Source organism: Episyrphus balteatus, chromosome X, assembly GCF_945859705.1.
Source record: "Episyrphus balteatus chromosome X, idEpiBalt1.1, whole genome shotgun sequence".
Lineage (NCBI taxonomy): Eukaryota > Metazoa > Arthropoda > Insecta > Diptera > Syrphidae > Episyrphus > Episyrphus balteatus.
The window spans coordinates 9,177,791-9,191,743 of NC_079138.1; the positions used below are offsets into that span (position 1 = coordinate 9,177,791).

General features: G+C 33.7%; 1 protein-coding gene across 5 annotated transcripts in view; it reads left to right on the top strand.

Annotated features, from left to right (window-relative positions):
• Nucleotides 1-13,953, top strand: part of LOC129920727 (uncharacterized) — a 61,359-nt gene continuing 47,406 nt past the window's right edge. For all 5 annotated transcript variants that reach the window (XR_008773298.1, XR_008773300.1, XR_008773299.1 and 2 more), the window contains exon 1: nt 1-272. Coding sequence is in view for 2 of the 5 variants with exons in the window: in XM_056002288.1 (XP_055858263.1) it covers nt 204-272 (69 nt within the window). In the remaining 3 variants the exon portion in view is untranslated. The remainder of the gene's footprint in view (nt 273-13,953) is intronic.

Genomic DNA, 13,953 nt, shown 5'->3' on the forward strand with positions numbered 1-13,953 from the left:
CTTCTCTGTCAAAACAAACCTCTTTATCAGAAGATTATATTATTTTATCAACTATTTTCATTTTTTTATCGCATTTTTTCCTCAAAAATACTTAACTTTTTATCTTTGTAGCAATTCTTTATGAAGCATATTTTCATAAAAATGCTACACCCTCTATCAATACAAATCAATTTATTGCTAAATAACCGAAGAAAATCCAACAAATGGCTAAACCCACACAACCAATTGTAAATCTTCGGCAAATCGAATTCGATGATATTCGTAATCGTGAGGTTCGTAAAAAAAAGAAGAAATATTCAATAACAATTTAGTATAAATTTTGTTTGCTTAAATTTTTTTGTTGATAACACAAATTATAACAAACTACGCATTCGAGAACTGCGTCGAGTAAATCTGGACGATAAAAGTGTTGTAAAAATGAAATTGCAGTGCTTTCTTGTGTTTACCACCACAGCACTCCGACTCCATCCCTGACCTAGAAAACACATCCAAAACAAAGGCCAGAGAGCCAAAAGAATTTTTTGTATTTGTTTATTTGTTATATAAACAGCGAATAGCGAATCGAAATTAGGTTACCCCAATTCCGTGTGTCTGTTGAGTTGGGGGTGGACTGGGAACTCGACCACAACGCGATTGACTACGACGCACACTGGGGATTTTGCGGAAAAAAGTAAAAAATTCAAAGTTCTTTCAAGAACATTTTTAATGGTATTTCTGAATTCTATAATAAAATCTGAATCAAAATAAAAAAGAATTACTAAAATCGGACTTTTAGTTTGCTTTTTAGAGCTTTGCAAAGGGACAAGTTGTTAAAAGTATAAGAAACAAGGTGAAAATATCCTGAAATTAAAGTTGTGTCAATTTTGTTTGCTTGAGCCTACTTATACACTTTATTTTTCCGTAAAGAAGCCATCTTTTGTCTATTGTAAATCAAAGAAATAATTAATTTTTAAGATGTAAATTATTTTATATAATTATTTAAAGGAAAGAGAAAAAAAGATTGATTTTTTGTATATAGAATTTTAGCTACATTTGCCTAAAGTTAGAGACTATTAAAAACATTTTCCTTATAAAATTATCTTTCGATAGAGGCCTGGGTGCTACCAGGTGCCAGTGCCATTTTTAGCTGTGTTTTATTTTCCTCGTGATCCAGATGATCATTGTTTTTATTAGCTTTACAACAAAAGCAGGATTTTGTTTTGTTATTGCTTTACAAATAAATATAATGATCCGATCTGGATCACGAGGTAAATATTTTGAATTGAATTGAAAACTTCATTTGGTCGCAAAATTAATTTTCTTAAAAATTACTTAAAATAAAAAAAAAATATTAAAAATCAATGGCAACACTTACAGTTATGAATGATACCTTTTTCAAAAGCCAGAACATTGCGCTTTATTTGAGCTTCTAAATTAAGTTCTTTAACCCTCTACTGCATACGAAGCCAAATATGGTTGTGTCTATTTGTATGCACTTTTCTCTTCTCTGTCACAAAAAAATGGTAAAGATTCAATACAATCCTCTTCTTTGTGTTTCTGAGAATCCATAGAGATAGTTTTTTCGTGTGTCCGACACAAAATAAAGGTGTATTTTATGATCACAGGTGAGTCGATCAGTCGTGTGCATTGGAATCGAAAGTGTAGAATATTTTCATACATTAAGTGTTAATTACTGCGTTTGTTTAGAAAGAAAAGTGGAATTAAAAATTTATTTTTGATGGATTGTCTTTTATGTATGCTATGAACCAATTTTTATTGAAAAAAAATGATTGGCCTGGTCTTGGGAGAGCAAAAAGTACGGAAGCCATATTTGGCTTCGTATGCATTAAGGGGTTTTAAATCTACAAAATTTGTTAAATTTTTTTGTTGTAAATTTTGTTCCTTTACATTTTTACTTTGCTTGGAAGCTATGTTTTACTTCAGAAATGGAGCCCCTTCACTTTTAGAGACATTTTTTTAATGTTAACCCCATTTACAGGGGCGTAACCACAAAAAATTTAGGTGGAGGGAGGCTCACCTATAATATTTTTCAATCATTTTATTACTTTTTAGTTTTTTTAAGATCTGGGAGTGGGTGAAAATGTTGGAGCAAGACTTACTTCGAGAGTGGAAAGAATGTGAACCAGAAAAAATATATGTAACTGAAAAAACAAATTGCTTTTCTCGGTTCCATGGCTTAAAATGAGCCAAATTTGAAGTAATTCTTAACCTTTTGTAATGCAATATATTTATTTTACTTTATTTTGTTTTTAAATGATAAATATTTATCTTTTTATAATTTTAATTTTATTCTTTACCTAATCTGAATAAATAAAATTAGTAAAATTTCTTACCCCTTAATGCATACGAAGCCAAATTTGGCTTATAAACAAATTTTTTAAATTAATTAATTTAAACAAATTTTTTTAATGTAAACCGTTTTGAAACAACCCAAAGAACCCATGTAAAGCATTTTTTAATTTTTTCGTCCGCTAATATTAATTCATGCAGTAGAGGGTTAAGCCAACTGTTTTTTTAAATAATCGATATCATAGTCAAAATTTTTTTTAAAAACACATCCAATACTATTTTTGTCAAGACCGTGGATTTCAATACAAAATTGAATGATGAAGAAAACTGCCTAAATTGATTCCTTCCCAAACACTGAAAACCATATAGTATGGGAGCCCAGGAAGGGATTTCGCGCGTTACTCGAGCGCGTCAGAAAATCATATATGGGGAGAAAGCTTGTACTCAGTAATGTATTCCTACCGAATAAAAAAGCTTGATACAGTGGTGTTCTTTGTGGGCAGCCCGTCAGATTAGTAAAAAAATAGATCTTCGGAAATACTTAAGCGTGGCATAAAAAAATGGTGAGGCACAAAGTTGTAAAAAAAACGTCACCTCCAAATACTAGAGCGCGATTAATTTTTTTTTTATTCTGAAGGTAATTTTATCAGAAACACGAAAAACATATAATCTGACGGTTGCCATGAGGCAATTTAGCCAACCCCATCGATAAAGCATGAACGTACAGTTAAAAAAAATACAATTTATTGGTTCATGTTGCTGAATTTTTAACGTGTTTGTCGAAATATCTTAAATATTTTGTCTCATTTACTTACACTTATTATTCACTTTTCAAAATGGTATAACATTGTTGAGGATATTCCATAAATAACCGAGATAAAATTTTTTTTCTTAAGAAATCCGACTTTTTTATTACGTAATTTTTCCATATTATTTAAGATTTGTACCTACCCTTTCAGAACCTTTCAGAATACAAAAACTTAAATGATATGGAAAAATTACGTAATAAAAAAGTCGGATTTCTTAAGAAAAAAAATTTTATCTCGGTTATTTATGGAATATCCTCAACAGTGTTATACCATTTTGAAAAGAGAATTGAACACACCAACTTTTAAGGTAACTTGCCGAAACATCGTAGTGCATTTTTTTTACACTACGGTTCATTGAATTAGAGTCATGTAAAAATGTTTAGTACTTAGTTGGGAAAAAAGGAATATTTGCTTTAAAACTGATGCAGCTGAGTTAAAATTTTTAAATGCATTTCGTCGGTCTCATAAGAAAACCTCGTAACTCCACTTTTTTTCAAAAATGACTTTTGAATGCCATTCTTTAGAAAATATGTCAGCGGAGCAACCCAGAAAATTTGGGGTCATTCCAAAAACTCTAAATAGACTTAAATTCAAATTTTGCACAGCGCGTTTCTTCCCAACTACTCTGTTGTTTGTTTACTCTTTCGTGTCTCCTGTAAAATTTTGATTTTGGGAGTTACGAGGTTTTCTCATGAGTTATTCAAGGTTCCGTAACAATGAGATAAATGAGATAAATTAAGATTTGTATTCAGGGCACATGAAAAAGCGTCACAGGGTGACCATTTTTTCGACTTTTTTTCAAATGCCCCTAACTCACAAAATATATGGCTGCGATTTTTTTAATTATTTTTCTGATAACTGTCACCACCTACTCTATCTACCGTTTTCGTTTCGACGTTAACTTTTGGGACACCCTGTATGTGAAAATTTAGTATTACATCCAGTAATAACCAGAAGAAACGAAAAAGATTATTTTATTCAAAAACTGACGCGCTCGAGTAACTTAACTCAACTAACATTTCAGCTTCGGTTAAGGTATTAGCTACATTTCAGCTTCTTTTAAACTTTAGTAAGGTTGTTGGGCATGGAAAAAGGAGAACGTTATACAAGTTTGACTCTATATAAGGATATAAGGATAATACATGTCTTATCGAAATTAAAAAAAAAAAAACAACTACAAAAACAAAAAAGAATTCTTTTTTAGCAGGTTTTAAATCATAAATTTTATCTTTTGACCTGATATTATAGATAACATTCCATTAGTATTTAGTATATCTATTAATAATAATTTGAAAAGTATATAATTTTTTTACCACATCCAGGAATCGAACTTCGTATCTGCTTGGTAGTAGTCCATCACTCTACCCACTCGGCCATCCTAGTATATTCATTAATGAACAAAAACTTAATCGGTTCAAATAGCAGAAATGTCAAAGAAAAAAATGTCCGAGCTAAATTATTCAATGTCAAAACCAAAAAGTGTCCGAGCTAGATTATTCAATATCAAAACCAAAAATCAAATCAAAACTTGGTAATTTCTGTAAAGCCTCTATAAATTCACTAAGCAAGCTTATCCGAAAAACAAGCTTTCTTCGTTTAAGTTTCTTTAACAGTATTTAAACAACTTATTAGAAGTTATTAAACAAGTCCGATCTTCTATAAGCGATTAAATTCTGAAGCAAGCTCAATACAAGCTGTATACAAAGCAGAACCTGCGAAATCTCAATTTATAGAAGCTGTTGTGCTAGTTTTTTTACATTTTCGAAAATGATTTATAAGGGTAGGCCACGTCCAAATCGTCTGTTTTTCAAATTTAACACTATTTGGAGTTCACTGAATGTGCCTTCTCAAAATCTGACACGCTCGAATAACTTTTTTTTTTTTATTTTTTCTATCGCTTTTTTTAGCCACCCACCAATGTCTAATCGTCAGATTAATATTTATCGGTTATCACAAAGTCAATGCGAGTACACTCTGGAACATGGTATTAAAAGACAAGGTATGATCATTAGAGCCGCCATCTTACAAAATGGGGTAATAAGGTTTTGACGTTTGGCATTTGGCAAAGTCAAAAGCAACAACAACTTCCAAGACAATTTTGTTTACAACAACAATTTCAATGGACTGGGCTGTCAAAACCTTAAGTAGCCATAAGTTTTGACAGTTCTCGATACTGGGTTTTTTCTAATGATCATACCTTCTCTTTTTATACCATGAAGAAGGAATACCTAGAGAGCCGACTCGTACCCCCCTTGCCTAAAACACCCGCAAATTTAATTTCAGATAATTGGTAAACATCTCTCTTATTTTTCTCTTGTTTTCCTATCTGAATCGTTTATTTCAGAAACGACATAAGTCCATGAACATAAACTTTTCAGGAGCAAAACAAAACTTTTTTTTACCTAAAATTCCACAACACTTCAAATTTAGAGTATGCCGAGTATAATCTAGCCTAAGATGCATTTAGAAACCTTTAAAATATAAACTTTTTTTTAGGTCTTTGCGGGTTTTTAAGCCTTTAAAGTCGGTGGACTTATGTCGTTTCTGAAATAAACGAAATTTTTGTGGTAAAACTTTTGTTTTTATTAAGCTATAGTTTTTGAACCCTACTTTCGATTTTAATAAATTAAATAGCAGTAGATAGAGTAAATCTTTACCTTTTTATAGATGTATAACTTAAAGGCTTGCGTGTCATGATGTTTGCCAAAATAATTTAAAACTGGTAAAATGTCATATTATTCAAGAGTTAAAAATGCTACCACCACCAGAAATCTGGATATAACTTTTGAATCCTGAGTACAATTTTAATGAATTTAATAGATATAGATAGAGTAATTCTTTACCTTTTTATAGATATATAACAAAAGGGGGTGCGTGTCAAGATTGCTGCCAAAATAATTTAAAACTGGTAAAAAGTCATGTATTTAACGAAATGGTAACGGAGTTACGCGCGACAGAGTTACGGCCGTCAAAGTTACGCGAAACCGAAGTTACGGAAAACTAGAGTTACGAATTCTAAAGTTATGTTAAGCTATGACATGTGATTTTTGGGTTGGCAACAATTGCAACAACAGTTCACCACACCAAAATAACGTCTGTAAAAAAAAGGGGTGGTTTGGTTATTATTTTAATATAAATAATAACAAAGTGGGTATTACAAAATACGCTATGAATAATTATATTAATTAATAGAAAAAAAAAATACGTATTTGCAATATTAGTTGGACAGATAAGAAGTTAAAGTCAATTATGTCCCCCAAACTTACATAAGTATACTCATGTTTTTTTTTCTATTTGAACGTTTTTGCGATCTTCTCACAAAAACAAAACCATATATGTATATCTATACCTATCCAATCAAAATTTTACAAGATAATCATTTTTAGCAAAAAACAAAACCGACTTCCATGGATCAAAGCTGGGTTTTATGTTTTTAAACTCAGTCCAAAATTATGCGGTAACAAACATAAAAAAAAAAATACAGACGAATTGAATACCTCCTCATTTTTGGAAGTCGGTAATTAAATAACACCCATTTTCGCTTTACTCATTTAGTTCTGACCAATGAGAAAAATGTTAATCTCTTGTTTGTATTCCATAATTCCATGTCGTTCCTCGCAATTGTTGCCAACCCAAAAATCACATGTCATAGCTTAACATAACTTAAGAATTCGTAACTCTAGTTTTTCGTAACTTCGGTTGTTATAAATCTTTTTCACGCGAATTTAGGTAGATTACTTTAAGGTTAGGATGGCAACTTACTAGTTGCAAAACGCAATAGGATTTTTCGAATCCCACAAAATAAACAAAACGAATTAAATAAAAAAAAAAACACAAAACACGATGTGCACAATCCGGTGTGCTTCAGAACTGACAGTCAAGATTGGTAAAGAAAAAAAATGAAAAGTCTACAATAAAAGATTTACAACTGACAGCACATTAGTGCTGTCACCCGTAGCTCAGTTTTGGGGTGGGTTCGTTTGTTTTAGTTGGAGATTTTTTTTATCAAATATACTACTTTTTATAGGTACTTAATAAAAAGTATATTAAAATCAAATTAGATATAAAAAACAAGTTCAGGGTCGTACCTATAAGAAGGGGAGTGGGCGCCAGGAAACTTTTATGGTAGTTTACCAAACCGTGTACTGAAAATAATGTCTTCAAATAAAATTAAATAAAAGATAGAGTATTTAGTTTGAATTCTTTTAATCTAAGAAACCTTGGATAACCTGGTCTAAAACTTAGAATTTTTTCGAAAACAAAATTGACAATATAGTTTTTGATTAAAATGGCCGTGGCCAATAACACGGTGTAACACTCAAAATATACGCGGGCGGAGACCTATCAGGTTTTGTAGAGCTAGTCGCACTGAATACGAAACGGTATTTGAAAATCCCCTAACACCCCCAAAATCTGGAGTTACGGGCAAAAAACGGTTTTTTGGACCTTCATCCATTGAAAAAATTCTAGCTTCGACAATTTTTTACCCATTTTCGATTTTTTTACAGTTTCTGATAGAAGATAAATATACTTTTTTAACAATGTATAAAACATGTAACTCGGTTAAACCACTTAGAATTTATAAGCTGTCAAAGTTCAAAAATTCAATTTTTTTTGTCATTTGCCCAACTTCGGCATCAATTTAAAGTATATGTTTTCAAAACAACATGCTATTTAAAAAATATATTCTAAAACTATATCTATTTCCCAATTGATCGAGGTATTTTTTATGAAAATCACTTCAAAATTGGCTTAGAAAAAAAAAATTTTCGATTTCAACCCAGATACAGAAATTGGAACTTTTAGGTATAGAACAAAAATGTTGTTTCGGCACGTAGTAGGATAAGTTGGGCGCCAGGATTTGATGAAAGGTTTTTGTAGAGGAGCTCAATACAAACATTTTTTTTCTTTGGGAGGGGGGTCTATCTCCCCCCGTTTAGGTGGGAGGGGGCATTTTTCTAAAAAAAAATTATCAAAATAAAAAAAAATTATTAAAAAACAACGGCAACACTTACAGTAATAAATGATACCATTTCCAAAAGGCAAAATTGTGCATTTAATTCTAATTTTTAAATCAATATAATATTCCCAATAGTTTTTGAAATAATCGATTTCAAAGTTAAAAATAGGGGAAAAAAATTTTTTTAAAACTCATTTTATACTATTTTTGTCCAGACTGTGAATTTTAGTAAATAAATTACTTAAACAGAAAACTGCCTCAATTGATTCCTTATCGAACCGTGAAAACTATATGTTTCTACGTCTTCTAGTTTTTGGGAAAATTGAAAAATTATTTTATCAGATTTTTCTTTTTTCAAAATATTTTTTGTTTTTATTTGTTTTTATTTTTCAATTTTCTCAAAAACTAGAAGACGTAGAAACATATAGTTTTCACGGTTCGATAAGGAATCAATTGAGGCAGTTTTCTGTTTAAGTAATTTATTTACTAAAATTCACAGTCTGGACAAAAATAGTATAAAATGAGTTTTAAAAAAATTTTTTTCCCCTATTTTTAACTTTGAAATCGATTATTTCAAAAACTATTGGGAATATTATATTGATTTAAAAATTAGAATTAAATGCACAATTTTGCCTTTTGGAAATGGTATCATTTATTACTGTAAGTGTTGCCGTTGTTTTTTAATAATTTTTTTTTATTTTGATAATTTTTTTTTAGAAAAATGCCCCCTCCCACCTAAACGGGGGGAGATAGACCCCCCTCCCAAAGAAAAAAAATGTTTGTATTGAGCTCCTCTACAAAAACCTTTCATCAAATCCTGGCGCCCAACTTATCCTACTACGTGCCGAAACAACATTTTTGTTCTATACCTAAAAGTTCCAATTTCTGTATCTGGGTTGAAATCGAAAATTTTTTTTTTCTAAGCCAATTTTGAAGTGATTTTCATAAAAAATACCTCGATCAATTGGGAAATAGATATAGTTTTAGAATATATTTTTTAAATAGCATGTTGTTTTGAAAACATATACTTTAAATTGATGCCGAAGTTGGGCAAATGACAAAAAAAATTGAATTTTTGAACTTTGACAGCTTATAAATTCTAAGTGGTTTAACCGAGTTACATGTTTTATACATTGTTAAAAAAGTATATTTATCTTCTATCAGAAACTGTAAAAAAATCGAAAATGGGTAAAAAATTGTCGAAGCTAGAATTTTTTCAATGGATGAAGGTCCAAAAAACCGTTTTTTTGCCCGTAACTCCAGATTTTGGGGGTGTTAGGGGATTTTCAAATACCGTTTCGTATTCAGTGCGACTAGCTCTACAAAACCTGATAGGTCTCCGCCCGCGTATATTTTAAAACCTCATTTTTGTAACACCGTGTAATTGAATTGATAGAGGTGAAAGTAAATGTAAAGCAAATCCAAAAATAATAAAAGAACAATTCTTTGTGTCGCAGGACACAAAGGAAAATCACTTAGGGATAATTTCCGAAAGTCATACGGTTAAGAAAAACGGTCACGGGTCCCGCAATATCGGGAAAATTAAAACGGTAGCGAAGGCCTATCGGTATCAAAATTTTACCCTTCAATTGGGCCACAAATAAACTCACTTTTTATGGAACAATTTCGAACAAAAGAATTACACAGAAAAACCCAAAATTATACTTAGCTTTTCTATCTTCAGCGGATTCTATCTCCTGTACTTCGATCTCCTTCTAGAAAACTTCTTCCTTCAAAATTATTCCCCCTCTAGGAATAATGTTCTATATCGCTCTTTAGTTACCCCAACTGGGCTTTTCCAAATAAAATTTAATTTTCCACAAAACTCGAACTTTAAAGAAAATCGCAAAAATAATTTTTCACTAGCTCTTTTTTTTTATGTTCTCAATCCTTTGGTGGTCTTTTAAAAAGTGCCATAAAAATGGCGGGTGAAGCTCATCCATGAGGTTACGGCATATAGCCATCCTACTCAGATCTTTTTGCATGGTGGTGTTCTCTTTCGGACATTCAGCAACTTCTCGCCTATTGGCTGAGATTTGCGCCGAGTTGGAAACAGCCATCGCATGCGATCCCGTGCGTTGGTGAACATGATCACCAATAGCTCAGTGGACGCATTCAACCCTTTTCCGTCAATTCCAATGTAAAAAGTTAGCGAAAAACTATTTTATAAGAACGCGCAAAGTCCCCAGCCCAAACCGGCCCAAACTAATAATTTGAAGGAAGAATATTTTCGTCGAACGGAATCATCACCATTTTCCTTCTAAAATGGTGAGATAGAATCCGATGGATTTTGTTAGAATAAAATTACTTTAAACCCGTGGACCTTCGCGCAGATATAAGGGGAAAAGAAATTCATCTACAAAGTGATTTTCCTTTTATGTTTAGACACGTTATGGTGGGCACTCGGCCATACTAAAATTACGTTGGGTGAGATATAATTCACACCTTAGTTGGACATGGGTAAATACTTCATATCTTTTGATCCTGTGTGGGTCTTCTCTCACACACATGCTTCCAATTTACTTGTATGGTTATTTATAGGACCATCCGTCCGATTATTGATTTTGGATAGGTGTGAACCACCATTTACACCAATTTGTGCTCGTAAACCTGTTGGGGTTGCATTTCCAAGATGCTCGAAGAGTAAGCTTCTGGCTGATGGACCAGGTCTCTTAAAACTCTTCAAGTATTTTGGAGCCGCAAAAAGAAGGGGGGTTGGAAAAAGGTTAAAGGTTTTAAGAATGGGTCGTTGAAACTTGTTGTGGTAAAATTTACCGCAACAAATCCCACCCTTACCTCCTCGAAAATGTGTTTACATTTCGTAAGAACTGTAACACATTTTCAAAGACGTACCCAGGAGGTGAAAAGTGAAAAAGGATTTTCCACCAGAAAAAAAAAATCAAAACAAAGCAAATTTACATAATCAAAAATAAAAATAAAATCATAACCATACAATAAAATTTAAAATAAGGTGTGAATTATAAAGTTAAAAAAACATATTTAAAAAATAAAGTGTGAATTATAAAAAAAACAAACAAAAAAAATAAACTACGTTACAAAAATTAAACTTAATCGGATGTATCTGTATACGGTTTTAAGTCTTTAACATGCCAAGTTCCGCGTTCTTTACCATTATTATCTTCAATCACGTATGTCCAAGGTGACACACGCTTTTTAATCTTAAACGGGCCGACAAACTTCGGCGCTAGCTTGGCAGCATAGTAATTCGCGGCATCCGAGAGAGTAAAATTTCGTCGCCATACAAGTTCACCGGGGTGATATTGAACATCACGCCGTCGAAGATTGTAAACTTCTGCAGATCGCTTAGATGCTGCTTTAATCTTCCGTTCTATATCCAATCGTAATTCTTGGAAACGGGCTCTGATCCCCTCCGGATCCTGTTCATTTTCAGAACTATCATCAATAGATGGCGCTTCTCGACCTGAAGTCACCATATCCCTCCCAAAGTTCGCATAATAAGGTGAAACACCTAAAACTTCATGCTGTGACGTGCGTATAGCACACGCCACTTTACTCAATTGTAAATCCCACACTCGGTGGTTTTCTGCTACATAAGCCCTTAACGTCGTTTTGAGAATTTGGTTAATTCTCTCCGCAGGATTCGCCTGCGGATGATAGTGGGCAGTAAATTTTACCTGTGACGCGTACGCCTGGCAGAGCGCTTTCAGTTCCTTGGATCGAAACTGGGGACCGTTGTCACTAACGATCACCTTGGGTATGCCGATTTTGGAAGTGGCCCTACAAGATCGATGCAAATCATTTCCCATGGTGATTTGATTCCTACCCTTTCAGACATCAGCCCAGCTGGCTTCTCATTTACCGGCTTTACTTGTTGGCAAACTTTACAACTCCTAACATATTTTGTTATATCGGCCCTCATTTTCGGCCAGTAAAACTTTGCCCCAATTCTGGCGAAAGTTTTTCTAACTCCCATGTGTCCTGCTAATGGACCATCGTGATATTCCTGTAAAATCCCTAACCGTTCATTTTTACCTAACACTCTCTTCCATTCTTGGTTGTTTTCATGCACTATCACATGATTTGCTTTTATTAGTTTGAACAAATGACCCTGTTCAACCCTCCACGCTGGATACCTAAGCGGATTCAAATTGACCTCCGAAATCATTTTTTTCACCCAAGGGTCTACATCCTCATCTGAAATACCACCCAACTGTGGCACTCCCCGAGAGAGCATATCCGGTACCACATGCTCCTTGCCTTTGCGATGAATAATTTCAAAATCAAATTGTTGCAGCCGTATTGCCCAACGCGCTAACCTACCCTGTGGATCTTTTAAATTGTTTAACCATACTAAAGAATAGTGATCCGTTACGACAGTAAACCGAACACCTTCGATATACGGTCGCAACTTTTCAATAGCCCACAGTACAGCTAAACACTCTTTCTCTGTTGTAGAATAATTTCGTTCTTTCCTATTCAATGACCTACTAAGGTAACAGACAACCTTTTCCCCCTCGTCAAAATTCTGTGAAAGAACTGCACCAATACCGTAGTCCGAAGCGTCTGTTTGAACGAAAAAAGGTCGTTTGAAATCTGGGCAAGTAAGTATTGGTGCTGTCACCAAACACTCTTTTGCCTTCCTAAAGCTATCCTCACATTCTTTAGTCCAGGTGAACTTCCTATTTTTCTTAGTTAGATCCGATAACGGTCTAAGCAGTTCCGCAAAATTTGGTACAAATCGTCGGTACCACGAAACTGTCCCTACAAAACTCCTAACTTCTTTAACATTTCTCGGTGCTGGAATCCTAACCATACTTTCCACTTTCTCTGGATCTACATGTAAACCATTTCGATCCACTATGTACCCTAAAAATTTAAGCGATGGCATGCAAAAGTTGCACTTTCCCTACTGACTTTCAATCCCGCCTGACATAACCTTTTCATTACCTCCTCCAAAATTTCCAGATGTTTTTCGAAACTTTCGGAAATAATAATGATATCGTCTAAATAGACGAAAACGAATGGCTCCAAATCAGCACCCAAAACTGTGTCGATAAACCTCTGCCAAGTCGCTGGCGAATTGTGAAGCCCGAAAGGCATTCTTCTAAATTGAAAAAGACCCCTCCCAGGAACCGTAAAGGCAGTATAAGGCTTAGATTTCTCCTCCATAGGAATCTGCCAATACGCTGACTTAATGTCTAGTGAAGACAAGAACCTAGCACCCCGAAGCCTATCTAAAATTGAATTAATGTATGGAAGTGGATAAGCATCCCTTTCTGTATTTTTATTTAACTTCCTATAGTCTACGCAGAACCTATAGGAACCATCCTTCTTCTTGACTAATAAGATTGGAGATGACCAAGCACTTGTTGATCTCTCAATGACTCCTGCTTCTAACATTTCATTTAGCTCCTTATCTATATGAACCTGCATAGCCGGAGAAACCGGATAATACCTTTGCTTAATCGGTTCCGCCGACGTTCTAATTTTATGCTGAACTAATGTTGTGCACCCTAAGCCTTCAGGCATTTTCTTAAACGAATCCTCAATCCACATTTCTAATGTTTGTATTTCCCTATCACTCAAATCAGATCGTTCTGTAATAGAACATATCGAAACTGAACTGTCCGGTTCCGAAAAGTTCCACACTCGTGACCTCAAATCCGGCACAATGCCCGACAGCGCCCAAAAATCTGCGCCAAGAATCACGGTGTGTGGCAGAGTTGGTATAACTAAACATTCTACTAAAATTGCCCTATCTTCAACTACTATTGGAAGAGAGATTTTCCCTAATACTTCTACTCCAGATCCATCTGCTAAACAAACAGAATTAATAGTGTCTTTCTTCAAAGACAAACCCAAATTCCCAAGAATTTTCCATGAGTCCCTACCTATTATGGTTCTAGATGCTCC